This window comes from Xyrauchen texanus, chromosome 34, assembly GCF_025860055.1.
Source record: "Xyrauchen texanus isolate HMW12.3.18 chromosome 34, RBS_HiC_50CHRs, whole genome shotgun sequence".
Taxonomy (NCBI): Eukaryota; Metazoa; Chordata; class Actinopteri; order Cypriniformes; family Catostomidae; genus Xyrauchen; species Xyrauchen texanus.
Window position 1 is genome coordinate 5,051,369 of NC_068309.1, and position 24,455 is coordinate 5,075,823.

Here is a 24,455-nt window from a genome sequence, read left to right on the forward strand (position 1 = left end):
AACGCTTTACAATAAGATTCCACATTAGGAACCATAAACTAACAATGAACAACATGTTTACAGCATCATTTATGACTCGGGTTTAATGTTAATGAATGAAAACACATTTGTTCATTGTTAGTTCATAGTGCATTAACTAATGTTAACACATACAACTTCTTATTAGTATCAACATTAAGCAAGATTAATAAGTGCAGTAAAAGTATTGTTCATTGTTAGCTCATGTTAACAAATACACCTTATTGAAAAGTGTTACTGAGATTCCCCATTAAGAAAGCAAGATACACTTTAAAAAACTAATGCTCAAGACACACACACACACACACACACTGTGAAAGCAGAATTACATGAGGAACACACACTCCAAGGCTTCTCCCCACAGCAGCATTAAATGACAGTAAACACACACACACACACACACACACACACAGCAGTGGGGCGTTAGCTCCAGTGACACTAAGACCAGCAGGTTTGCTTTTATATCACAGCTAATAGGCTCTCCAGCAGCTTAAAAGGAAGTTACATCACAAAGGGCACTAAAACAGGGAGGGGCGGGGTTGGGGTGTATCAGCAAGCGACTCCTGAGGAGAACAGCAGGATCATGTGAGTGTACGTGTTTGTTGTGTGGATGGCAAAGTGACTCAAAACTACTGAAGGATCCTTGATTTCCCATGACAAACTAAAGGAAGTTTTGTATGAATCACGTGGAAAACACGGCCGGGTTACATTTCACCCCAAAATCAAAAGAAACAAATGGGAAATTATATTTTGCACAAATTAAGCTTATTTTTAGGACCATTAAATGTTTAGCATTGTGACACTATTTTCAGGACAATTAAGCCCGTTTTCCCAGAAATCTAAAAAAAAAAAAAACCTCTTAATTTTGCATTTCTGCACAAATTCCTAATTACTTTTTATCTTCAAATTACTTTAATTACAATTTAATTTGAATTGTTTGCTTTTCTGCTCAATGATTTCAAAATAATGTCTATATTTCCTCCATTTTCACTGTGTTTTTCCCCTTCCGCTGTCACAGAAACACAAACAGACGTATGTATTTGAGGTCATCCGATAGTGGATTTTGCGGATACCGATAACTTAGGTGGTTTGAAAGTCCGATAACCGATTAATCGGCCAATAGTTTTTAAAATCGATTTATAGATTGTCAAAAAAAAAAATCTCTTTAGGCCTACTCTGGCGGGCAAAGACAGAGTACAAAATGCCCCCCACCCCCCAACTTGGAATGCCTAATTCCCAATGCGCTTTAAGTCCTTGTGGTGGTGTGGTGACTCACCTCAATCCGGGTGGCGGAGGACAAATCTCAGTTGCCTCCACGTCTGAGACCGTCAATCCGCGCATCTTATCACGTGACTTGTTGAGCACGTTACCACGGAGACGTAGCGTTTGTGGAGGCTTCACACTGTTCTCTGCCGCATCCACGCACATCTCACCACGTGCCCCACCGAAGGCGAGAACCACATTATAGCGACAACAAGGAGGTTACCCCATGTGACTCTACCTTCCCTAGCAACCGGGCCAATTTGGTTGCTTAGGAGACACTCAGCATGCCCTGGATTCAAATTCACGTACTCCAGGGTTGATAGTCAGCGTCTTAAGGAGAATTTAGAGGAAATATGTTTACGTGTCATGAAAACAATGGCAAAATGCAAAAATAAAGGCTTAATTTTCTATATGCAAAATATAATTTCTTAATTTTGGCCTTCTGATATTGGGGGTAATGCGATCTGGACATATCTTTGTGAGATTCCCCCAAGTGTGTTATTGGTCATTGGGCTAAAAAAAAAAAAATTATAAATAATATATATCACTAAGAAAACAAAAAGCCCATTTTACTTATGTTACAGTCTCTGTGACAAATAATTAATCAAGTATAAGAAGTGTATCAGAAGAAATCGTTGAGTGGTTTGAAGAGTTATCGGAGTCATTTCTGAAATCATGAAGACATTGTGTTCTTAGATTCAAAAGTCACATTTTATTATTGTTTGAGTCACTAAGCCCACCAATCACATGTATATGAGAGCGTGTCTATGTGTGTGTGCATCTGATCACAGCAGGAATCTGTGCCTGTCTTCATCCAGTGTCAGGTCCACCACCTCAGGAGGCGGAACCCAGCCTGACTGGGCGGAGACTGATGTCCATGTAGGCGGAGCTCTTTGTTTCCAGGAAGAAAGTGACTGGATCACTCCACCGCGTGGAAACCGTGAGATAACGCTACAATAACAGATGAACATTCGATGAACATTCGCCAAGCACAAAATGCGAGTATTTTATCATTGTCGAATACATTAAATTGTCCAGTTAAAGGGTTAGTTCACACAAAAATGAAATTTCTCATCATTTACTCACCTTCCTGTCATCCCAGATGCGAATGGGTTTTTCTGCTGAACACAAATGAAGATTTTTAGAAGAATATTTCAGCTCTGTATGTTCATATAATGCAAGTGAATGGGTGCCAAAATGTGTACACTCAAAAAGTGGACATTAAGTCAGCATAAAAGTAATCCATACTCCAGTGGTTAAATGCATATCTTCAGACGTGACATAAGTGTAATGCCCAGTAGGGGGCGTATGCATGAAGAATTTGAATCACCAAAAACACAAGAACAACATGAAAGTGAACAGAGTTTGACTGAGCAGGGAGGAAATTTATAGTCAAATATTTATACTAAAATATTGATTTGTTTCTCACCCACACCTATCATAGGAGTTGCATGGATTACTTTTAAGTGATTGTTGGAGCTTAAAAATTTTGGCACCCATTCACTTGCATTGTATGGACCTACAGAGCTGAGATATTCTTCTAAAAATCTTAATTTGTGTTCTGCAGAAGAAAGTAAGTCATAAACATCTGGGATGGCATGAGGGTGAGTAAATAATGAGAGAACTTCCATTTTTGGGGTGAACTACCCCTTTAACAGAACAGTGCAGCAGCTGCGAGCAGCAGCAAACGAGCTGAAACGAACTCTTCCAAGTGTGTAGAAATGCATTAATGTATTATTAGCTTTCTCGGTTGTTCGTTCAGTGTTTGCTCACATCAAGTTCACATTCACAATCATGTTAACTGGTTGTACACTGTAGCATACCCAATGAAATTGAATGTGCCACACCAAAGTACGCCAATCTAATTTGGATTAAGTGGTTTGATGATAATATAGAGACGGTTGTTTAAACGCGAGCAAATAATTAGCTAAAGAGAATAACTAGAGGATAATTGATCATTATTTGATGATTAACATAGGTAATGGTTATTTTTTTGATTAACTGTTGATCATTATTCAATGATTTACCATTATTGATTATTGTATAATCATTAACCACATTAGTAGCATTTCGTATGCCATCGTTTTTCACCACGAGATTATATATGATACTGTGAATGACACAATGAGCTTTGCGGTCTGTTACAAATATTCAAGGGAAAAAACAGCAAAAAAGTTGTCTTAAAAAGGAATTTTTCAGGTTCAATATAAGTTAAGCTCAATCGACAGCATTTGTGCTATAATATTGATTACCACAATAAACTATATAGACTCGTTCCTCCTTAAAAATAAAAGATGATGATGGTTGCAGTGAGGCACTGCAATGGAAGTCAATGGGGCCAATTTTTGGAAGGCAGAAATTTGACGTTTATAATTGTATTGCATTGCAAAAATGTTATCATCATGGCAACACAGTTGTAAAATTGGCTATAACTTTACACAGAAAAGGTTAAGCAGTTTTATCACACTAAAATAATACTACTAAGTATAATAATATACTTTTGAAACAGTGAGAATTTTAACGTTTACAGATTGGCCCCATTGACTTCCATTGTAAGTGCCTCGCTGGAACATCGATTTGTCGATTGAGTTTAACTTGCATTGGACAAACAAAAACATATTTACCTAAACACAATACCCACCAAAACGTTGTTTCTGGATCCTGTCTACAATTATGCAAGTCATTCTTTTAAATCCAAAAGATGATGGATGTGTGATCTATTGCGACCACTTAGCAAGGGAATACTACTAAACTGAAGTTTTGACTTAAATATGACGAATTCAATGAGGATTCGCTCACCTGGTATTTTCTTGAACTCCAACAATCTCCACTTCACTGTCTGTGGAAGCCAGACTCACCTGAGACGGCTCGACTTTTACGGCACCTACAGAAATACATACAGAATTCAGCATATTATAAAACCCTTGAGCTAATTTGACACACTAATTGCTTTCCGAGACAACAGCAACAAAACACACACAAATGTCCTACAAAAGAAATCAGACTGTGTCTGACATACTATCTGAATGTCAAGGGGACCATTTTGTTACTATGTAATGTAAAATTTCCTGTAGCGGAGGGCAACACTTTTTACCTCACAGTAAATGTAAGGCAAGTCAATGAGAAAATGGCTGCATCCCAACTTGCATTCTTCTACTGCATACTAAAATTAAATAATCCACTGGGAATCAGTGGCAGAACTAGTGGGTGGCCAGGGGTGGCCGTGGCCACCATGTCCCGAAGCCTGGCCACCCCACTCGCAATTGCTGTTTTAGTCATTTTGTTGGTCATTTTTTGGCATAATTTAGTTCTTTAGAGGTGAAATCATCTCTGTACAAACTTAACATGTGCGCACAACAAGGTCACCAAACCTCTCCATCCCGGGAGTCACTGTATACACTCCGCCCGCCCCCAAAGTCCGACGATATAAAAATGCTGCCCGAACATTTCTGTGCCACCACAGACTGATCGCTTGCCCCTGCTTGGCCACACCCCTATGAAAAACACCTGGCTCCGCCCCTGCTGGGAATGGGAAAATACATACTTTTGAGTATGTAGTACGATGGTACGCCACTGAGAAATTACAAAATTGCATCTTGATACCAGGGATCACTTTATTACATACTGTTTGCATTTGCATGCAAGCGTTAACTTAGCATCAATCTTAACTCCTTAGTGTAAAATGAATTAGTACTAGAGACGAGAAAGAAATCGTAATGCTCAATATGGTGTTTGTAGGAATGGAAGTACGGCCTTTCAGTTAAAAGAGCCAATCGCTAGTCTGATAAGTGTTCGTTTACCCTGTAATTATCTGGACCAGCCTGACAAATAGATTTTGGTTTGATTTGAGCAATACAAGCAAATTGTATGATACAATTGTTGTCAGATTTTGAAATATGCTACTAAAATGTAATCTTTCCCAATTCAATTAGATGGTAGCTGCAGTTAAATGAACATTGCCCTTATGGACAATAACCAAGATGGCCTTAAATGCCTTCACGGGACTTTGTATTCCTTAACTTTTAGATTGATCCATTTAAAAACTACTTTGGCCTCAAGTTCAATGCTATTATTCAACAACTGAAATGTCTAAAGCAAGTGTCCGAAGCACAAAGTATTGCAAGTAATTAACCTCAAAAGCACACTCAGATGCATAATTCAAAAATCCATTGTAATTAATATACCATTAGGGCACGTTTGGCCAACTACTTTCAAAGTACTAAGCTTACATTCTCTCTCAGCTAATGCTATTTATTATACATTTATTATTCTAAGTTCATTATGAAAAGATTGATTTGACAAACTTTATTTTAGCATTACTTTTTCATCATCTTGGCTACATGTAAGCATTTGCTTAATGTACAAATCCATGTATTCTGTAACTAAATATGATGTCTTTAAATTGCAAATATTATATTGCATATACACCAATCAGCCACAACATTAAAACCACCTGCTAATATTGTGTAGGTCCTCCTCGTGCCACCAAAACAGCATCTCAGCGCCAACCCGCATTTCAGTATAGCATTCAGAGATTATATATAATCTCACCACAATTGTACAGAGTGGTTATCTGAGTTACCGTAGACTTTGTAAGCTCGACCCAGTCTGGCTATTCTCTTTTGATCTCTCTCATCAACAAGGCGTTTCAGTCCACATATCTGCCGCTCAATTGATGTATTTTTGTAAACTCTAGAGACAGTTGTGTGTGAAATTCCCAGGAGATCATCAGTTACAGAAATACTCAAACCAGCCCGTCTGCACCAACAATCATGCCATGGTCCAAATCACTGAGAGCAAATTTTATTTCCCCATTCTGATGGTTGATGTGAACATTCACTGAAGCTCCTGACCCTTATCTGCCTGATTTTATGCACTGCTGCCACACGATTGGCTGATTAGATAATCGTATGGATGGTTTGTTGGTGCCAGACGGGCTGGATTGAGCATTTCTGAAGAGAATATAAATGAAGAGAGAAAGTTGCATCGGTACAATTGGGCTGAGATTAATATAATCTCTGAATGCTACACTGAAATGCGGGTTGGCGCTGTTTTGGCAGCACGAGGGGGACCTACACAATATTAGGCAGGTGGTTTTAATGTTGTGGCTGATCGGTGTATATATACATGTTTATTATTTACATTCATAATTTTTTACTATTTCTAAGTATGCACACTGATATGTAGAGAAAGTGTTAAAATGGTACCGTCTCTTTAAGCAGCAGTTCAGTGAGCATCTCATGGTTGAGCGCACATTACAAGAGTGGAGTCAAATTGCGTCTTTACTGCATCTGTTCAATGTATGATTAGAATGAAATGTAAACTATTCAATGACAAATGGGTTGCGTGGATCTCGTCTTTGGACACACATAAAGTGGAACCAAACTTTTCCTCTCAACTCGCAGGGAAAGGTCTTGCTCAAATTAATCTTCAGCTATCCGCATTGCTGATCGGAATGCGCACAGTATGAGTGATGCAAATGTCGTCATCAGCACAGCGGAACCGGACCATTTTTCTCATCACCCAGACTGTCATTGTCTGTGGGCATTGATGGTGCGTACGTCCCGTTAACTGTACTAAAATAGGATCACAAAGCAGCTGTGTCGAACGCATTTGTACACTCTCATGGCCAAAAAAAAGTGTATCCATTAAAATGCAAAATGGCCAACCAATATACAGAATGCAGAAGAATGTATACCCGGGCTTAACACTTAAGGAAGTGTTAAGCTAAGTTGACAATATAATTTTAACGCCGTGAAATTCTCCAATTCATTCTTCTTTCCACAAAAACCCGGTGTGGTGTTATTTTACATTTGGATAGCAACTTCTAGCAGCCAAGCATATTTGGAATTATGCAAATGTCCAATTAGTGAATCAAGAACGCTGTAGTTATTACATGCTCCGCGCATTTTGGCACACCAAACTGAACTCAAGCATGTCTGTTAACTCTGGGCATAACAAGGAATTTGTGTGTATAAGCACAGAACTGCTTTTTTAAAAATGCTATTATGAGCTTCATGCATGGAGTATGTTTAATACACTTCAGAGAACAGATCAGCACACATACAGTGAGTGTAGTGAGCAACACGTGCAGGATATTTACTCATCTAATAAAATCTCAGCCCTTGTGGTTTAATAATCGCACTAAATCATTTAGTGATTTCAATTTTATTTCATTAATTGTTCAGATGCAAATATGACAATAATAGCATCCATTCAGCGCACTTGAAGCACATAGACTTTAATGTTGCTCTGACAGCAACTGACCACTTCCAGTTTACACGGCCCGGATCACCACCTGCTTTTGTCACAGACTGATTGTATCGCAGAATTCGTCGTGAGTTTTGATCCATGCTGATAAAATGCAAGTTTCAGAGGAAGATTTAGAAGCGCGTCACATTAATATGAAACATTTTACTGAATTTTTATTTTGCAACTTTTTTAAAATGGTATAAAACTAAAATAGTAAAATATACTTAAATATGACATATTAAAAAGAGTATATTTAACTTAATTTTACATACAAATATTATATACATGGGGCTTAAACTTATTAAAATTTCAATAAACATCTTTATAACATGAAGAACATGTCACGTTTGATTATTCCTTACAAAGATAACTTTAATCACGCACCACATGACATACAGAAGTCTCCGAAAGGGAAAATAAATGCATGCTATGTAGTCCGAGACAACATCACCCCGCATAACCAGCGATAGAAATGAGATATAGAGCTGCGCACGCACATCTCAAGACTTGCCGCACAAAACACGATGACGGTGAAACTCAACAGATAATGTAATGTGTCATTTTTAGTTGAAAATAAACTTCAGACAAAACAAGAAGTTACCAAACGTAACAGAATTAATAAAAATGGTGTAAATAGCTTGCAAACAATGAAAACATTCAAGCTAATTAATTATTCAAGCTCAGTGCATGCTGGGAAAACCAGCTTCGAAACGTTAAGTACAATTTACTTATTTTATTTACTAGTAAATATGACAAAGTATTCTACTTTAGTACAGATCCATGTGGACACATGTTAAAAATATCAAACAATCATAAATAATATTTATTTATAAGGTTGATGATGTTTACATGAGTGAATGTAGAATTCACTTCACATTATTAAGTTCACATTAAAACGTATTCAATGTAGAAAGTACCTAATCTTTTCTGCTATATTTACTTCACCACAAAATATATTTTTTTAGTGCGCAAGTTTCGTAAGGTTCATAAATTCAATCTATGAAAGATATCCAATCCGCACATTTGTGGACGGTATATGACATAACCTTTAATACTATTTGCCTTTTTGTCATTAGACCAGACAGTTAAAAGTTATAGGGAACTGTTGAGACAGAGGGAGAATGAAAGTGAAGCACAACATCACGAGTTTGTGCACGTCTTCTGAGCCCTTGAAATACCAAATGCTGTTTAAACGAGACGGTGTTGCAGGCTGGTCTATTATGGTTGAAACGCAATGTCACAAAGCAATGAAAAAAAAACTGTAATGGGTCATTTATATATCTCAGAAAGCTCCTTTACATGCAAATGAGTGATTCTCGGCGCCGTTATAGCTCGCTAAACTAACCTGATAATGTAAAATACCAAATATCAGCTGATTTATCGGCCGCTGCGATATACGTCAACCAGTAATCGAGATTGTTCAAATGTTTTTACCCAGCCCCATTTACAACACACTAACCCCAATCATGCATGCTATTTAGGAGTATGCAAATTGAGATGCAGCCAAAGGGTATGAGCGTACAGTAACATTACAATCACAGAGTTTTAGGTAACAGTGTAAACGAACCTGAGAGCGAGTGTGACTGATGTTCCAGCTCAGAGTGAGTGTCTGAAATGTCATAGTGCCCAACAACTGCAGGACCCACTGCAACACACACGCATGCATACACATACACACACACACGCGCATGCACACAAACACCATTTATAAGGCCATTTTACAGCTTCTACTTTAAAGATTTAGTTGAAAATCCATTGACAATGTTTGGCAAAGTGTCACTTTTAAATAAATATTCTGGGTTATTTTCAAGGCAAAAGTGGACTTGAAGGTTTTTAAGCAGAAATATGAAGCTGGTACTTTTGTTAATGCATTTACATTTTAGTAACAAAAATGTGTTACTTGAGCTGTAAAGTTGTCCATATCATCCTTTCGATATTGCACTACTTTTCTAGGTGGAGGCAATTATGCTACTAGGGCTGCAACTAATAATTATTTCGATTAATCTAACGATTATTCGACTATTCTGCGATTATTGCACCAATTAATCATTAGCTCTTAACCGATTATTCTGCTTGTGTCCTGACTTAAAAGGTTGCATTAAACGTGCTTACTAACAATAAAGAGGAAACAAATCATCTTTTAAAAATACCTCTAAGACATTCAACGAATTAATGAGGGAAAAATACATTTTATAAGAATTTTACAAGTGAAGAAATTCACTGCAAATAAATCAAATTGTTATCAAGAGTTTTTGTCTTGTTTTACATTTAAAAATGTCTATAAATCCTTAAAACAAGATACATTTAATTGAGAAGCAGCATATAAGATATTTAGACTTGCTTTAAGAGAATGCATCTTAAATATACATCAAGTGTATTTTGTATTTAAGTGTATTTGTTCACTTGGTTTTACTTCTGTGAGTACAGTAAAGACAAAATATTCTTGTATTCAAGATCTATTCTCTAAAAGCAAGTCTAAATATCTGATATGCTGCTTCTCAGGTGAATGCATCTTTTTTTAAGGATTTTTAGATATTTTTCTTTTTAATATTATATTCAACATTCTCAGAAAACCATTTTTTCTTCTGCAGTAAAGCTGCTAAAAACATGTACGTTGTTTTAAAAGAGTTTTACATATTTATATTGGAAAACAAGCCAAAACTGTGTTTTGTTGCCGTGTATAATGGGGGTGAAGACTTTCTCACCTTTCTGTTCACTTCAATCCATCTTTAACTCACAAAAAACAAACTCTCTCTTTTTAATGAAGCTGCATATTGCCAATTGTCTTCATGATAAGAAATGCACAGTGACATGTATTATGATTCAATAAGTCGAGAGCAATCATGTTATAATCTAGCTGCATTAAGCGTGTGCTCGAGGGACGAGCGTCCCGCCACAGAGTGCGTATCAGCCGGGTGCAGTTTCAATCTCTCCCCTCAGATCAGGACATTTGTGCAACTCAAAGAAGAGATGCTGACTGCACAGAGAAATGCCAGTTTCAGAGTTTGTAGTTTTTTACATGATCTACTTCGTATTATTTGAACTTTAACTCTTTCCCCGCCAAACACGGAATTTTCCGGGTTTTATGAAAAAATGGTTCCCCGCCAAACACAGAATTTTCCGGGTATCCGTGTTTTAGGTGGTATACGGTAAGGAAGACCCGCGCGCATGTTTTGAAAGAGTACGCTAACTCTTTGATCAAAGAAACAGACTGCGATCGTCTCAAACGTGAAGTGGAACACCATACTAATACTAAAGCACTATGATAAAATGCCTTTTTCTCAGCTTTTTGTCCGAAATGTTGTTTTTGACAAAACCTACCTCTGTTCAAGTGGCAATAAAAAAAGAACAAATGAAGATAAAATAAAATAGTTTATTTTGCCTAAAAGCAGAGGCTCAGATCTTTATTATGATATATATCATCTTCATATATTCATGGAAGAAAATATTCTGTGGGCCATTAAAATTTAGCGGAAATCGTCAAAAACCCTGGCGGTGGCTGGCAACTTTTTTTAAAAACGCTGGCGGGGAAAGAGTTAATAAAGCTATAACGCATTAAATATAACTGCATTTATGATGTTTCCTGTAAAGACGCTCGACACAAGTTTTGCTTCAGCAGAGTGGCAGCTCCGGCTCCACTTATGCCACAACGAAAGTGCATCTGTATTTACTTACTTTACATTTTTTGCCTAATTATTCCCTCGTATTTTGCGATCTACAACACCTGAAGCTGTTTGGATAGTTTAGAGTGCATCTGGACTGTGATCGGTGTAATCCTTCCTCTCATCAGGTGCAAGTGCTGCTCTCAGCATTAGAGTTTAAAGTGATCTCATGTTACATTAAATGACTATTCGACAACGAAAAATGTCTAACTAGGTTTACCTTTTTATCTGGTCATGACATGATTTAAACGATTAGATATATTTGTACATTAAAGGTGCTGGAAGTTATTTTTTTATGGAAAGGTATGCACAATTTTCCCTGCTCCCTGAAGGATACATTATTAATGAAATAAGGGCCATGACATATCTCACTGGTCTCAGGGATAGCACTAGACAAAAATGTGTCTGTGGTCTCAGATGCTTTCTGCCTGTCAATCATTTTGCGTGTTCTCATATTATTGTAGTTGCAGTGAATTATTGTGGCTTAATGCCATTTTTATGCCGTGCTGCTCACAACAGTTGAGGGCGCCATTTTGCTTCTGTTGTTCTTGGCAACCGCTTCAGCTCGGTGTCAGTCTCAAAGCTCATTTGGTATCTTTGAAGTGCGGGGCTTTGTAAAGAAGGGCCGTGGCTAATCCAGCAGCAGTTTGTGGAAAATTCTAGAACGGCTAAAAATCACTCACAGCAGCTTTAAGTGAAGGGATGGAAATCGTAAGGAATTTAACAATTCTGGTTCCGATTCCTCAACGATTTTGATACTTAAATGTTTCCATTAACTACTCTTAATTTTGAGGTAGTAGTATTTGGAAATAAAAATGCAATTTTTATAGCATTTCCTACCCTTATTGGGGCACGTTCTCGAACCGTTAACAGAACCGAAAGCCAGGAAAATCACACGGTTCCGTAAAAACCAGTTCTGAATACGTACTAGTTTTTGGTTCCCAAACTTATATAAAATGTTATAATTATACTTTCAAACTAACAGTACACGAGTGAAAATAACCCAGACTATTCTTTTGACTGGCTTTAGACCAGTTTACACCAATTCACATCAATGTAGGTGAATTACTTAAAAACCAAATGAATGCTGGTAAAAATTCTAGTATATTTATTTACCTGCTAATGAGCAAACATCAAACGTCAATAATGTATTACACATACATGAAGAGACACTAATTATCACCTGGCACATTTTGAATTGGTCAGGTATTAGTAGGACATTAAAAATCAATGTAATAATAAAGAAGAAAAAAAAAAAGGCCCTCATCTCTGCTTAGTCAATTCTTGATTCAGATATTCACTCATAACTTTCTAACAATTACATAAAGGAAATTCACTCCTCCATCTAAACACACTAAACGTAATCATTTAGCAGCCTGTTAGCTTCACGCAAAAAAGTAAACATTCTCCTTCACACAGTGTACAGTAAAGCAGTAAACAACTTTCAAGTTCTCCTGTGAGCTGACAACAGTGACTACAGTAAACGTTTGAGTATACTTGTTCGTAGTAGTATGTAGGAAGCACGACTTATGTGAGTCACATAGCCTATCGAGAACATTTCCAGGTCATATTTCTCCCCAAATCGCAAAGACAAATAGATTTTGCATTATAATTTTACTTTGCATTAAAATCAATTAAACTGGCATTGAGACATCGATTTTCAAGACAAATAAGAAATAGAACATGAAAAAATATTTAGATTTTTTTTTTTTTTTAGAAATATCATTCGAGATATTATCATATTTGAAGTGTTAAGCATTTACATCATGGTAGTATTTGTTGTACTAATTTATGATGAAAAAAAAAAACTATTGTGTCTTGATCATTTAACAGTATTGCTTAAAGGAATAATCGAATGAGAAAAAAAGAATTAAACACTGAAAAGTAAAACTACAGGATGCATTACGGTGATGAGAAATGAAATGAAAATGTGTTTATAAGAAAATATTCCGGGTTCAATACAAGTAAAGCTCAATCAAAAGCATGTGTGGCTTAACCACAAACATTTACTTTTCTTTAAAAATCAAAAAATCAAATCTGGGTTACAGTGAGGCACTTTTCAATGGACGTGAATGGGGCAAATCCGTAAACATTAAACTACTTCCTGTTTTAAAAGTGTAGCCACAAAACTTAAACAATATGTACGTTAACATGATTTAGTGTGATAAAATCACTTACTAACCGTTTCTGTGCAAATAGCCAATTTTGTAACTTCGTTGCCATGATGTAATGTCAACAAACCCTAAAACAACTTCACACATCAAATAATACACAAGTTTTAACAGAAGAATTAATGTAAGTGCTTTTATCAAAATACAAGCTTCACATTTCTTCCAAAAATTGGTTCCATTCACTTTCATTGCAAGTGCCTCACTGTCACCCAGAAGGAGGGACGAGTCGAAATACATGTTTGTGATAATCAACATAATTCCACATATGCTTAACTTGTATTGAACCCGGAATATTCCTTTAATTGTTATGATGCGTCAAATTTTAGTAGTCCTAAACATAGTCTTCATTTTCTTTATGCAATATATTTATTTTCAGGTGAAACATGACCCAGAGAAAGTTTATGAAAATCACCCTTAATCAGATCGAAAAATGGTGTGCAGTTGTGCGAGCATGACATGTTTAAAAAAACAAAATTGAAAATCTACAATTTCTGCATTGTTAAGTAGAATCACCCATGTTTATTGCAAGTGCAGCATGGACTGTTAATATTAGTGTTAAATGGTCAGTTGCCCATTCGTGTGAGTCCCAGGTTAGCATTTAGCATTAAATCCAATGAGTAGGCTGTCATTACATTACAGCTCTCCACTTTCAGCTTATATCATGCATATTCCACTTTGGAAGTAATTCAATGATAAGGTAAAACAAGCCATAACACAAAAAGATCAGGGTTTTTTAGTAAACAAGCCAGCCCACCTATTCTAGATGAAAATATATCATGAGACAAAAACACAAATGGTAGTCGAATCAAAAGTCTCTCAGAAAAATGTCTTTGTCATTAATAAATGGGCAAGACAAATGATTCATCTCTAGCTGGATTGAAGAATTGGCTCTTCCAAAGACAAGAGCAAATGGCAAAGGCACTGACTCTGGAGGGCACCCCTGAGATGCGAATAAAACAACAACAACGAGAAAAGTCAATTCAATGAGAGACAGAAGATGTTAAAGAAATAGTTCGCCCAAAAATAAACCAATCTGTCATTATTTACTCACCCTTTAGTAGGGTATTTCAGAGCTTCAGAGAAGGGTGAGATGACAAGTGAATAGTTTTGAGTCTCGCACCACACTATCAAATGGCTTCAGAAAACTTGGAATATCGTACAGGAGTCATATGGACTACTTTTATAGTGCTTGTTGTCAGTTGTTACACTGGAGGTGTGGGTAAGTAAATGATGACAATTTTAATTTTGGGTGAACTAAGCCTTTAATATAAAGAGAGAATAAAGAAACATTAGGAGAGTTTTAATGCAAGATAAAAAAAATAGTTGTGAGCCTCCACTTCAGTATGCTTGAATTCGTCGCAGTTCTTAGTGTATAACAAGCGGTAATGTTCCTTAAACGTTTGGTTCAGATGAGTCCACGTTTCCATTGAGGCCAGCGGTGTGTGCAGGCTGGACTGTGTTAGCGTTGATTCGGGCCATTTGATATGCCGCCAGCGTTTCCTGCGACTCAGATGACGGCAGGAACGAGCTAACGTGGCTCCTTCCCTCAGGATTTTCACTGGATGAAAGGTCGTCGTCGGAGTGGAGGCGGGTCAATCTTTCCATCCACACGCGAAAGCGCTCCTCGGTCTGCCTCTGCATCGCGGCGAATCGCGTAAGAGCTTCCTCCAAGACTCCGCCCAGACTTCCACTGGCCACACCCACGTTGAGTTGGCCCAGCCCAAGCACTGAAGCTCCGGAACTCTCGGCTCGACGATGACCAGCTTAAAGACAGACGGCAGTGCCGAGAGAGAGGCGTCAGACACACAGGAATGCAGAATGCAGAAAGTGGCGACGTTATTGCGTGCACACCGGCGAGCATGCTGGGAACAGGTCATGCAGCTCCCGCAGTGCATTCTGAATACAGTTCACCAATGATCACATGACTAAGAGACGGCTTATAGACCACACAGTAAGACACCAACATTTTTCCCAGTATTCTGTAGTAAACCCACCAGCTTTTAGAAAAGATAGAAGAAACAACCGTGAAATAGCTAAGAATGTTAAATCAACAAAAAAAGAAATGGACTAATTTTTCTGAACGACTTGACGGCCTTAATGAAGCCCTGTATAAGTAGGTCCACCAGACACCAATCAGATACATTTCTTAGTTCGGATATATGCAGGGCTGTGCAGTATGACAATTTCAACCCATTTGTATGCGTGCAATAAGTGTAATTTCCCTACGAGGAGGGTTTCAACAAAAACCATGTACAAGGAGTCTGATTGCTTTACTTTTGTCAAATCTTGAGCGGTCAAACTTTAGTGGGTTGCCGTGGACGCTTTGTCAGGGTCACGGTACTGTTCCTTCTATGCTATGCAGTTGTTGTGTTGCTCAAGAGTTGCGAATTAGCCTGTGCGTAGAAACTACCAAACCCACTATTCTACAAAAATATATTTATAAAACAACATTTGCCAAAGCAGCAAGTTTTGGTGGTGGTAATCTATTGGTTAAAAGTCTGGGCTGCCATCACTGGTTTGAATGCTGGTAGGGTTGACCCAAAATGAGAGGTATTGAGATCCCAGTACTACCCTGACACCAATGTGGTCCCCAGAAAGGCAAATGCCCCCTAGTGGCCCCTTTTTCTGCAGAGCTGAAGTTAGGCATGTCTTAAAGCTGAAGTATGTAATTTGTGCGCCACTAGCACCACCAAACGTAATTGCAAAAAACAAGACACTGTTTTTATAACAGCTTTCAGAATCCACGCCCCCATCTACTGTTGGTCAAACAAACAGATAGCCCAACCCACGCCATTGTTTGAGTCAATGTTATGGTCTCTCAAAATAAATAGGAATTTTCATAGCGCCACAGAAACACAGTGATTACACTTTTCAATAAAATTAACCTAAGGGCCGTTACATAGTCAACCTGAGCAACGCGAGCAAGCGACGCGAGCGGCGCTCCCTTTCATAGTCTAAACAGTGGACGCAAGCAGACGCACGTGTCACGGGCGATGCGTGAAATGCAATACACCGCTCCCGCAACAGGGGGTAGTAGAGTCTGGTGATATTAGTAGGTGATAGAGTCGGGTCACGTCATATTCAGATCAAAATGGCAACTGAAGAGGAGTGCATATTGCTGATTTTACATAGGCGGCATTAAAGGCAGCGCCGAGATAGGCGGGGTACTTTTGGGTAGCCGAAACTTAGCTGCCCCACACCACTTCTGCACGCCATCTTCCACTTTTTGTGCGCCCTAGTAAACTTGTCACGGGCACTTTTCCAGTCCGTTTCCACCTTATGTACGGTCTTTCCCATCGCGGTTGCAACCTCCCTCCAGGCATTTTCCAACGCTATTTTATGTCATATAAATGCGGATGTATGCGTATAAGCTCGCATAATTTTTCCTCTTCGCCCGCCATTGTATTCAAATCTTCTTCTGTAAACATAATATACTTGAATTAATGTACAATACTTGCAATGTCGCCCCCACGGACAACGCATAGTATTGCGTGCATCGCATATCAAAAACTAGGACGACACATTTGGCTACGCATCGACGCATAATGGCGGCCGAAGCGTAGCGACGCGTATCCTTTCAGATGTGTTGACTATGTAAAGGCCCTAAGAATAATGGCTTATTTATGGCTGTCTCTGCATAATAAACTGGGATAAGAGAACGAATTTTAACACCGAAAAAGTTCCGTACTTCAGCTTTAAGTACGCACTACTCAGAAACCAAATTAAAAATGAAGCTGAATTCTAGACACATTACAAACACAAACCACAGATAACACACAAACAACATTACACTACATTAACGGAGACAATTTTTAAACCTAATGATTGTCTAATGAGACCTGGAAGCAAATATTACATCTCATACTTGAAGGAATATTCGAAGGTAGGACATGATCTTAGGAATTGCTAATAATAATAATAATAATAATAATAATAATAATAATAATAATAATAATAATATGCTTAACGTTGAAATGTGCAGGATGAAGCCGAGCTAAAACATTATCCATGTCTGTTTGTCCACTTTGGCAAAAACAGGACTGGTGTGATTTCAGTGGGACTAGCATTTACATGATCTTTAAAAAGACAAATTATTGTAGCAATCCAACTGAAATCATACTTTTAAAGTGCATGTAAACATACCAAGTGTGTCGCATTTTGAAATAAGGGATGCTAAAGGGGTTTTTATTTGTTTTTTCAAGATATTTTCAGCAGGTCCAGACCACATCCAGATTTTTTGATCAGAAAACATCACTAGCAAAGTTTAAAACATGTTGATTTGGCACAATTATAATGTGTCGTATTAATGCGGCCCTTGTTCAGATAGGCTAACATTAACCTTAATTTCTTTGCGGAAAAGTATGGATATAACATCTGACATAACGTCTTTGAAAACAAAGAAAGTCCAGTTGCATACAAATATATTCTACTGACACTAACACTGTTTTCCAATGATCTGCATGAATAAAGTTCATTAGAAACAGCCAAACTTTAATGTTGAAATATTACCAAATTAGCGTATCTATTTATTTTTTATGAAATCAGGTCTGAGAGTAGCCATACTTAGGAGGTCAGTGTGGGAGGTCACTGAAGACAGGGGTCGGTGTATGGGCTGAAGCTGTTGTAATCTAATACTAGAAGTGTTTCTCACTGAACGCTTTGCATATGAGGTCATTCAAGACACATGCCGTAAAATACACACCCTGACCAGTGCAAAAGATCCTCAATGTGTTTGCTTAGATGCTGTTTTGGGACTGATGTGTGTAGGCTAGGGGTGGGCAGTATGACCCAAATAATGGTATATCACAGTAAGTTACTTTTGCCAGCAATTCAATAAAAAAAATTTAAAAAGTTTAAATATTAAATAACCACCTGCTAAAGGCTTTTTTTGGATAATACTTTTGAGTAAACAACATAAAAAAAAATAAAAGGTAATTAATCGAATATGATTATTTTCTCTTTTTATTTATAACTTGGAGCAAGCCAAAAGATTATTCATAATTAATGAAAAACATTTAAAAAAAAATGATGATAGCACCTCTAAGGCGCACATAATTGAATTCTATTATAGAGCGCAGCAGTTTGGTTCTGGAAGTGAAAATTCTATTAATTAATTCCACAGGGGAACTGATTATTAACTATACATTATAAACCTTTAAAGACTGACCTATTGTGAACTCTGCGGTTGTTCATTGATGGTATTATCCTTGTTAAAACCATCAGTCCATGTTATTTCTACTTCATTTAAAAACAAAATTGTGATTAATGTTGGAATTACTGGTGAAGGATAACACTACCCATGAATAGTCCTGAGAAATGCTACACCAATCAGAGAATAGCAGCAAACAAAGTGCACCAAAAGAGCTCTGCAGCAACCGCCCACTCCCATGACACTCTGTGAATATTGGATTCGTGTTGGTTTCCCTAGACTCTCAAACTACTTCTGAACAAAGTTCACCAATAGTTTTATATTTTTACAATTGCTTTTAATTTCATAACGTCATTCGCAATGCTTCATGAGATTGTAGTTCATTCCCTCATGAAAGACTTTAAACACACAGTCTTGAACCTTTGTCTTTTTGACTGATTTTCAAATATTTTTACTTCAAATCAAAGTTTGTAAAGTGATTCACCTCGGAGCTGGTTGGTTTGGTTCATGACTTGGAAGTCTTTAATGAAGAACTTTACATAAATTCACTATGGAAATTATGAATGAGCAAAACATTTAAGGAAACCAAAGACGGCTAAAAATGTGAGCGGGCACTGTTGTACTCTATTAATGCACCAAGTTCTAACGTTTCTTGGCAACCGTAAACAACCTACAATGTATCTAGGGCCCCGTTTCCACCTGGTATTAAGATGCGTTTCGGTTGATACGATCACATGTGGTCAGCCCTAAATACAGGTCTAAACGGGGTCTAAACCATTTTGTGATTGGATCACAGTCTTTTCTGACTTTAATATCATGCAGTAACACACTGACAGTGACCCATATATGTCAACATGAAGCTGAGACCCTCTCCTCCAAATCCAAGTGGTCGCACTTAAATGGCCAGGTGTAAACAGCCATGTGTCTCAACTGACCACATATGATTTGATCACTCGAGACACTTCACAATAGCAGGTGGAAAAGGGGCCTAAATTGAACACTGCAAAAACGTATCGCTCCCATAACCACCAATGACACTCATCTGTGACACTTTTTGCAGAGTAGACTATGGTTTGGATAATTGAAATCATTCCATGGATATTCTGCGGTATAACAGAATCTGAACCGGTTGACACTTCTATTGTCGCAGAATAAATACCATCATACTGCCCAGCCCTAGTGTAGCTTTATGCTGTCATTCAGCCAGCATGCACCAAACAATGTACGAAAAAACAAAAATGTCAAAAATGGTGTTACGTGTTGGTTGGATGGTTTCAGGACAGGCTGTTACTGTGAACGTGACATTTGTCTGTGCACTGTTGCCAGTCTGTTCTGAACTTCCTGACTAAATGCTGCATGTGTCTTTGCATGTATGCATTTGCACAGTTACCTGGTGCGTGAGAGTTGATTGTCTCTCCCTCGTTGTCGGATGAGGCCGTTAACGGCGAGGATGATGAGGAGTGGGCTGTGATGTCACTGTCGCTGGTACTGCTGTCTTGGAGCACGTCTGGTTTGCGTCTGGCCGCCGCCTCGCGTTTCTGTCGCAGCTGTCGCATGCGCAGCTTCTGCCGCTGGCTGCGCGGCCCTCTCACGCGGACACGCCCATTCACCTGTTTTTCCTGGCAACGGTTCTTCTTGGCTGCCATGGCGACGGAGGACGTGTCACTTTCAGAATGCGACCGCCGCGACTTCCTGCCAGCATTTTGGGTGGGTGCTGTCACTTCCTCCGCAGACGAAAGCGTGTCAGAGTCGCCAAGGTGACCGGACGAGGAGGGTGATCTCAGGCATACAGACGAATCGCTGTCTTCTTGTGGATAGGGTTGAGTGGTGATCGGAGGCCGTTCCGTTTCCGCCGGCTGCCCGGAGTCAGAGTCTCTGTGGAGCTCCTTCAGTAAGCAGGGCATTGATAGAAGCCCAGGGGTGGGCTGTTTATCAGGATTCTGTGAGCTGATTGGCTCGTCACCCACCGGAGAGCCGGTAGGCATGGTCTCTTGTCTCAGTGGCATCTCTTGCTCTTCTGCAGTGGCCCCATCCTCTAAGGGGCATTCAGGGAGCTCGTTGGCCTTCTGGGCATCAGTCATCTCTGGAGGGCGGGGCCAGAGGCAGTGTCTCTGAAGTGGCAGTTGCTAGGTGATGAACAGGGGCGATTGACCTGCAAAACAGAAATGATGTCAATACAACACCTGCCAAACATCGCAACTGTACTTGCATCATAACACTAATGACAAGTGTACTTTTCTGTGTACTTTAAGTCACAGCTAGTAAGCTAAAATAGCTGCTAAATGACTCCTTGCAAGTCAAAAGAAAAAACTAGTTTTTATTTTAATACAAAACTATTCATGTGGTGCAGTGGCTTTGGGTAACCAGCCAGAATGCTATACTACCATGCAAAAGTGAGTCTTATCAGTCTTTCTACATATCAGTGGACTCAATACACAATGCTGCATGTCAAAACAGCACAGCCTTAAAACGATGTCCTAAACATTATCTGCATAAAGTTTTGCATTGTTCAAGACAAGAGGATCCAGTCACCATCCTCTATGCATGAACTTTCAACCAGGGTTCCCACACCTTCAGACCAATTACTTTTTCAGTCATACATGGCTACTGAATATTAATGATTTGATACACACAAAGTCATTTTTTAGACCCTTAAAATTATTTAGCTGGCACTTTTATCACTTTATATCCATAAAAAGATGCGAGTATTACTAGACCCTGATATTTCCATGTTTTCTATAACCATGGGAACCCTGTTTAACAAAATACTTCAAGTTCAAATTGCACTGCAATGGCCAACTTGAGAAGCACTATACACAAAAAAACAAACACAAAAAATAGAAACTGGGGCAAATAAATAGAAACCACATAAAGTCAAAGTTTTTTTTATCTTTTTAAACATACTCCTCCAGAACTGAAAAACCAAAAGATTAACCTTGAAAACCACAGTTGTTGCCAAAACACTCCATACATGAATGTGATACATGGCAGGCAATACATTTACAATACTTACATGGGCATGTATTTTACTGTATATGGTTTTCACTGATAATAGCCTTTTTTTACATTACAAAAATGTCATTCATTTTGGAAAATAAATACAAATATTCTTTGTTCAATACAAATTAAGCTCAATCAGAGACTAATTAGTCAAGATGGGCCACTTCAATGAAAAGTAATGTGAGAAATTGGAATGCCCAACGGTCACCGGACATAGAAAGGAAGTCCCACTTTAGAGCCAATCACCTTTAAGATACAGATATCACCTGTCAATTGAATCAACTTGAGAACGTGCACAAACATTTGCTATACAAGTCAGGAATTTTTTTTGTGTGTGTGTGGAACCGTTTAGGGGATTTCGGTGTTCCCCCCAATTGAAGTTGATAGGAGGTCCACTGTCATGACTGAAAATAGCTTCTTGTGAGCATCCAAAGATGGCCACCAGAGGACGGACTTGCTAGAAAGACTTTTGCGCAATCAACAAGTTTGGTGGCACTATGTTGATTACCATGAAAATGTTTATACTCGTCCCTCCTTTTCTTTAAAAATAAAAGGCAAAAATAAAGGTTACAATGAGGCACTTATGTTGGAAGTGAATGGGGCCAACCAAGTTTCAAAATCGCTTACTAAACTTTTCTGTCAAAGTTTCACTCTGTTGCCATGACAATGCAACCATAACCTCTAAAACTTTTGTCCTCATAAAAAACATTTAACTCCCAAACACATGAATTGTAATTTTGCAATATATGTAGTAAAATAATGAGCACTCACTTTAAAACGAATGAAGACTCCAGTCATATCAGTAACCTTATAAAAGCCGTTTTATTCTACATGGAGAGGGTCTGCACATGGGGGCGGCCATGTTAGAATCACATGACCAGCTGAATACTACCAAAGTCTTTCTAGCAAGTCAGTCCACTCCAAGCTATCTTTGGACACACACACACACACACAAACAAAAAGATAAACAAAGATCCCCTATTTAGCCTTAACAGACTGTAGGGGCAAGTACTGTTAGCGAGCACCTATGAAGGCCGTATACACACACACACGCGCACACAGGAGGCTTTTTCCAGTCATGACAGTGCAGCTCCTATCTACTTGAATGAGAAAAGACAGAAATCTCCTAAACGGTTGGTCAATATTACAATCATAGGACATATAGAACACTGGTATAATAAATTGGGCTTCTTTACCTCAGATTACGCTAACAAACGCAATTTTCTCAGTTTGTATAGATAATGAGCATGCGTGTTGTTGAGTTGATTGACAGGCGATATCTGTATCTAAAAGGTGACTGGCTATTTTACCAGTAAGGCGAGACTTCCTTTCTACACCCGTTGACCATTGGCTGCGTTGGGCGTTCCAATTTCTCCCATTCATTTTAACTGCAGTGGCCCATCTCTGCTAAATATTCTCTGATACTACTCACTTAATCTCAGTAACCGTCCTGTTATTTGACACGTTCACTCATTGATTAAAGTAATCATGGCTGGCTGTGAATACTTCCTTTCTACAATGGCATCTGAAAATGAAAACTAGTGATTTTAAAATTATGCTGCATCCACGCCGCTAGGTGTCAGTGTAAGTCAAAGATGACACAAAGAGAAAAGTTACAGAGTGCACCCTTTAAAGAACTTTACAGCTTAAATAATACATGAGTTTTACCAGATGAGTTTATGTAAACACTTTTGTACAATGATAAGCTTCACGTATATATGCCTTTAAACCCTCCAAAAATTGGCCCCATTAACTTCCATTGTAAGTGTAACTTGTATTGTATCAGGAATACTCCTTTAAATATATGTTCACATGCCACTGCCCACACATACAGATATATTTAAAATTCGATTGTGACATAAAAACATCAGCTAATATGGTAATTTTATTTAAGGTACATTTAATTTCTCCGCTATTAACCACCACCTTCATAAGCAATAACATAGCCGAAAACGTATTAAAATGTCTTACACTGTTTTGAAAGAGATCCCTTATTAATGTATTACGATTTAGAAGGTATTTTGGTGAAAACTACCGTTGCTGTGGTACATTTTGGTACAGGTTTCCATGTCATTACTTGTCCCTGTGACAAACAGACAGACATCAACAATGCATCGTGTATGAAGATCGCGCGCGCAGAGATCAAACCGCAAATGCAACAGTGTGTTTATATAGCAAGGGCGAAGATTTGGCTTGAACATTGGGGGTTGCAACGTTAAGCATTTACATGTTTCAGTTGATAATGGTATAACTATTGGGTGGGGGTCCCCTCATCCCCCCTCGGATTAGACGCCCCTGCACTGTAGTATTACAATGGCTCATTCGCAGGTGGTTCAAGTTCATGCATACTTCCTCAAAACATTACCAGAATAAGTTTAGAAACCATGGTGTTTAAATAACGTTACATTTAAACGCAACTAATATTACAATGCAGCTGTGACATTAATGCATGGAATAATGCACCTAACCTTTCAAACTCCCCACCAGAGAAGATTATAAAACTCATGCACACAAATGTTGCATTGGCTCACTGCAGTACAGTAGCTAAAAAAAAAACGTACCCTGCGACACACACACTTTTTACAGTCTGTCGGTTCAACTGGAGCACTTTCACCGGCAAATTTACACATTAAATAGTGATAACACGTATGCATACATAATATGCATGAATATAAGCATGCATTATTCAGAACTGCAACACTGCCTCAAAATGGAAGGACGCACTGATAGCATCCCGCTCTACACCCGACAACAGCGACTTACCTGGATCAAAACTGTCCTCATGTGTGTGCTCTCTGTATCATTTTAGGCGTAAACTAACATATGCATGAACATCTGTAATGGATAGATATTCTAGGGAATAATAGCTCCGTGTTCTCGACTTTCCGACCCCTTTATCACAGTTTGCTCATTTAAAATGTCCCCAGTAGCCGTCGCTGG

General features: G+C 38.4%; 1 protein-coding gene across 3 annotated transcripts; it reads right to left on the reverse strand.

Annotated features, from left to right (window-relative positions):
- Positions 1-1,743: 1,743 nt before the first annotated feature.
- Positions 1,744-24,445, reverse strand: ark2n (arkadia (RNF111) N-terminal like PKA signaling regulator 2N). 3 transcript variants are annotated; one of them, XM_052104377.1, is made up of 5 exons: positions 24,279-24,445; positions 19,906-20,667; positions 9,101-9,178; positions 4,081-4,165; positions 1,744-2,232 (listed from the first exon to the last, which is right to left on the reverse strand). In XM_052104377.1, exons 2-5 carry the CDS (start codon positions 20,594-20,596, stop codon positions 2,067-2,069), a joined length of 1,020 nt encoding a protein of 339 aa, XP_051960337.1. In that variant the 5' UTR covers positions 20,597-20,667; positions 24,279-24,445; the 3' UTR covers positions 1,744-2,066. The 3 variants fall into 3 exon arrangements, with proteins under 3 accessions (XP_051960337.1, XP_051960340.1, XP_051960336.1); XM_052104380.1 differs by lacking the exon at positions 9,101-9,178; XM_052104376.1 differs by lacking the exons at positions 1,744-2,232; positions 4,081-4,165; positions 9,101-9,178 and adding an exon at positions 12,417-15,129.
- Between the last annotated feature and the right edge of the window lie 10 nt (positions 24,446-24,455).

What these genes read in the sequence shown, in the direction of transcription:
- ark2n (XM_052104376.1), bottom strand. Translation starts at nt 20,596, where the DNA reads ATGACTGATGCCCAGAAGGCCAACGAGCTCCCTGAATGCCCCTTAGAG. An exon ending in AATCAACTCTCACGCACCAG is followed by an intron (nt 15,130 to 19,905) that starts GTAACTGTGCAA and finishes TCTGTCTTTAAG; the next exon opens with CTGGTCATCGTCGAGCCGAG.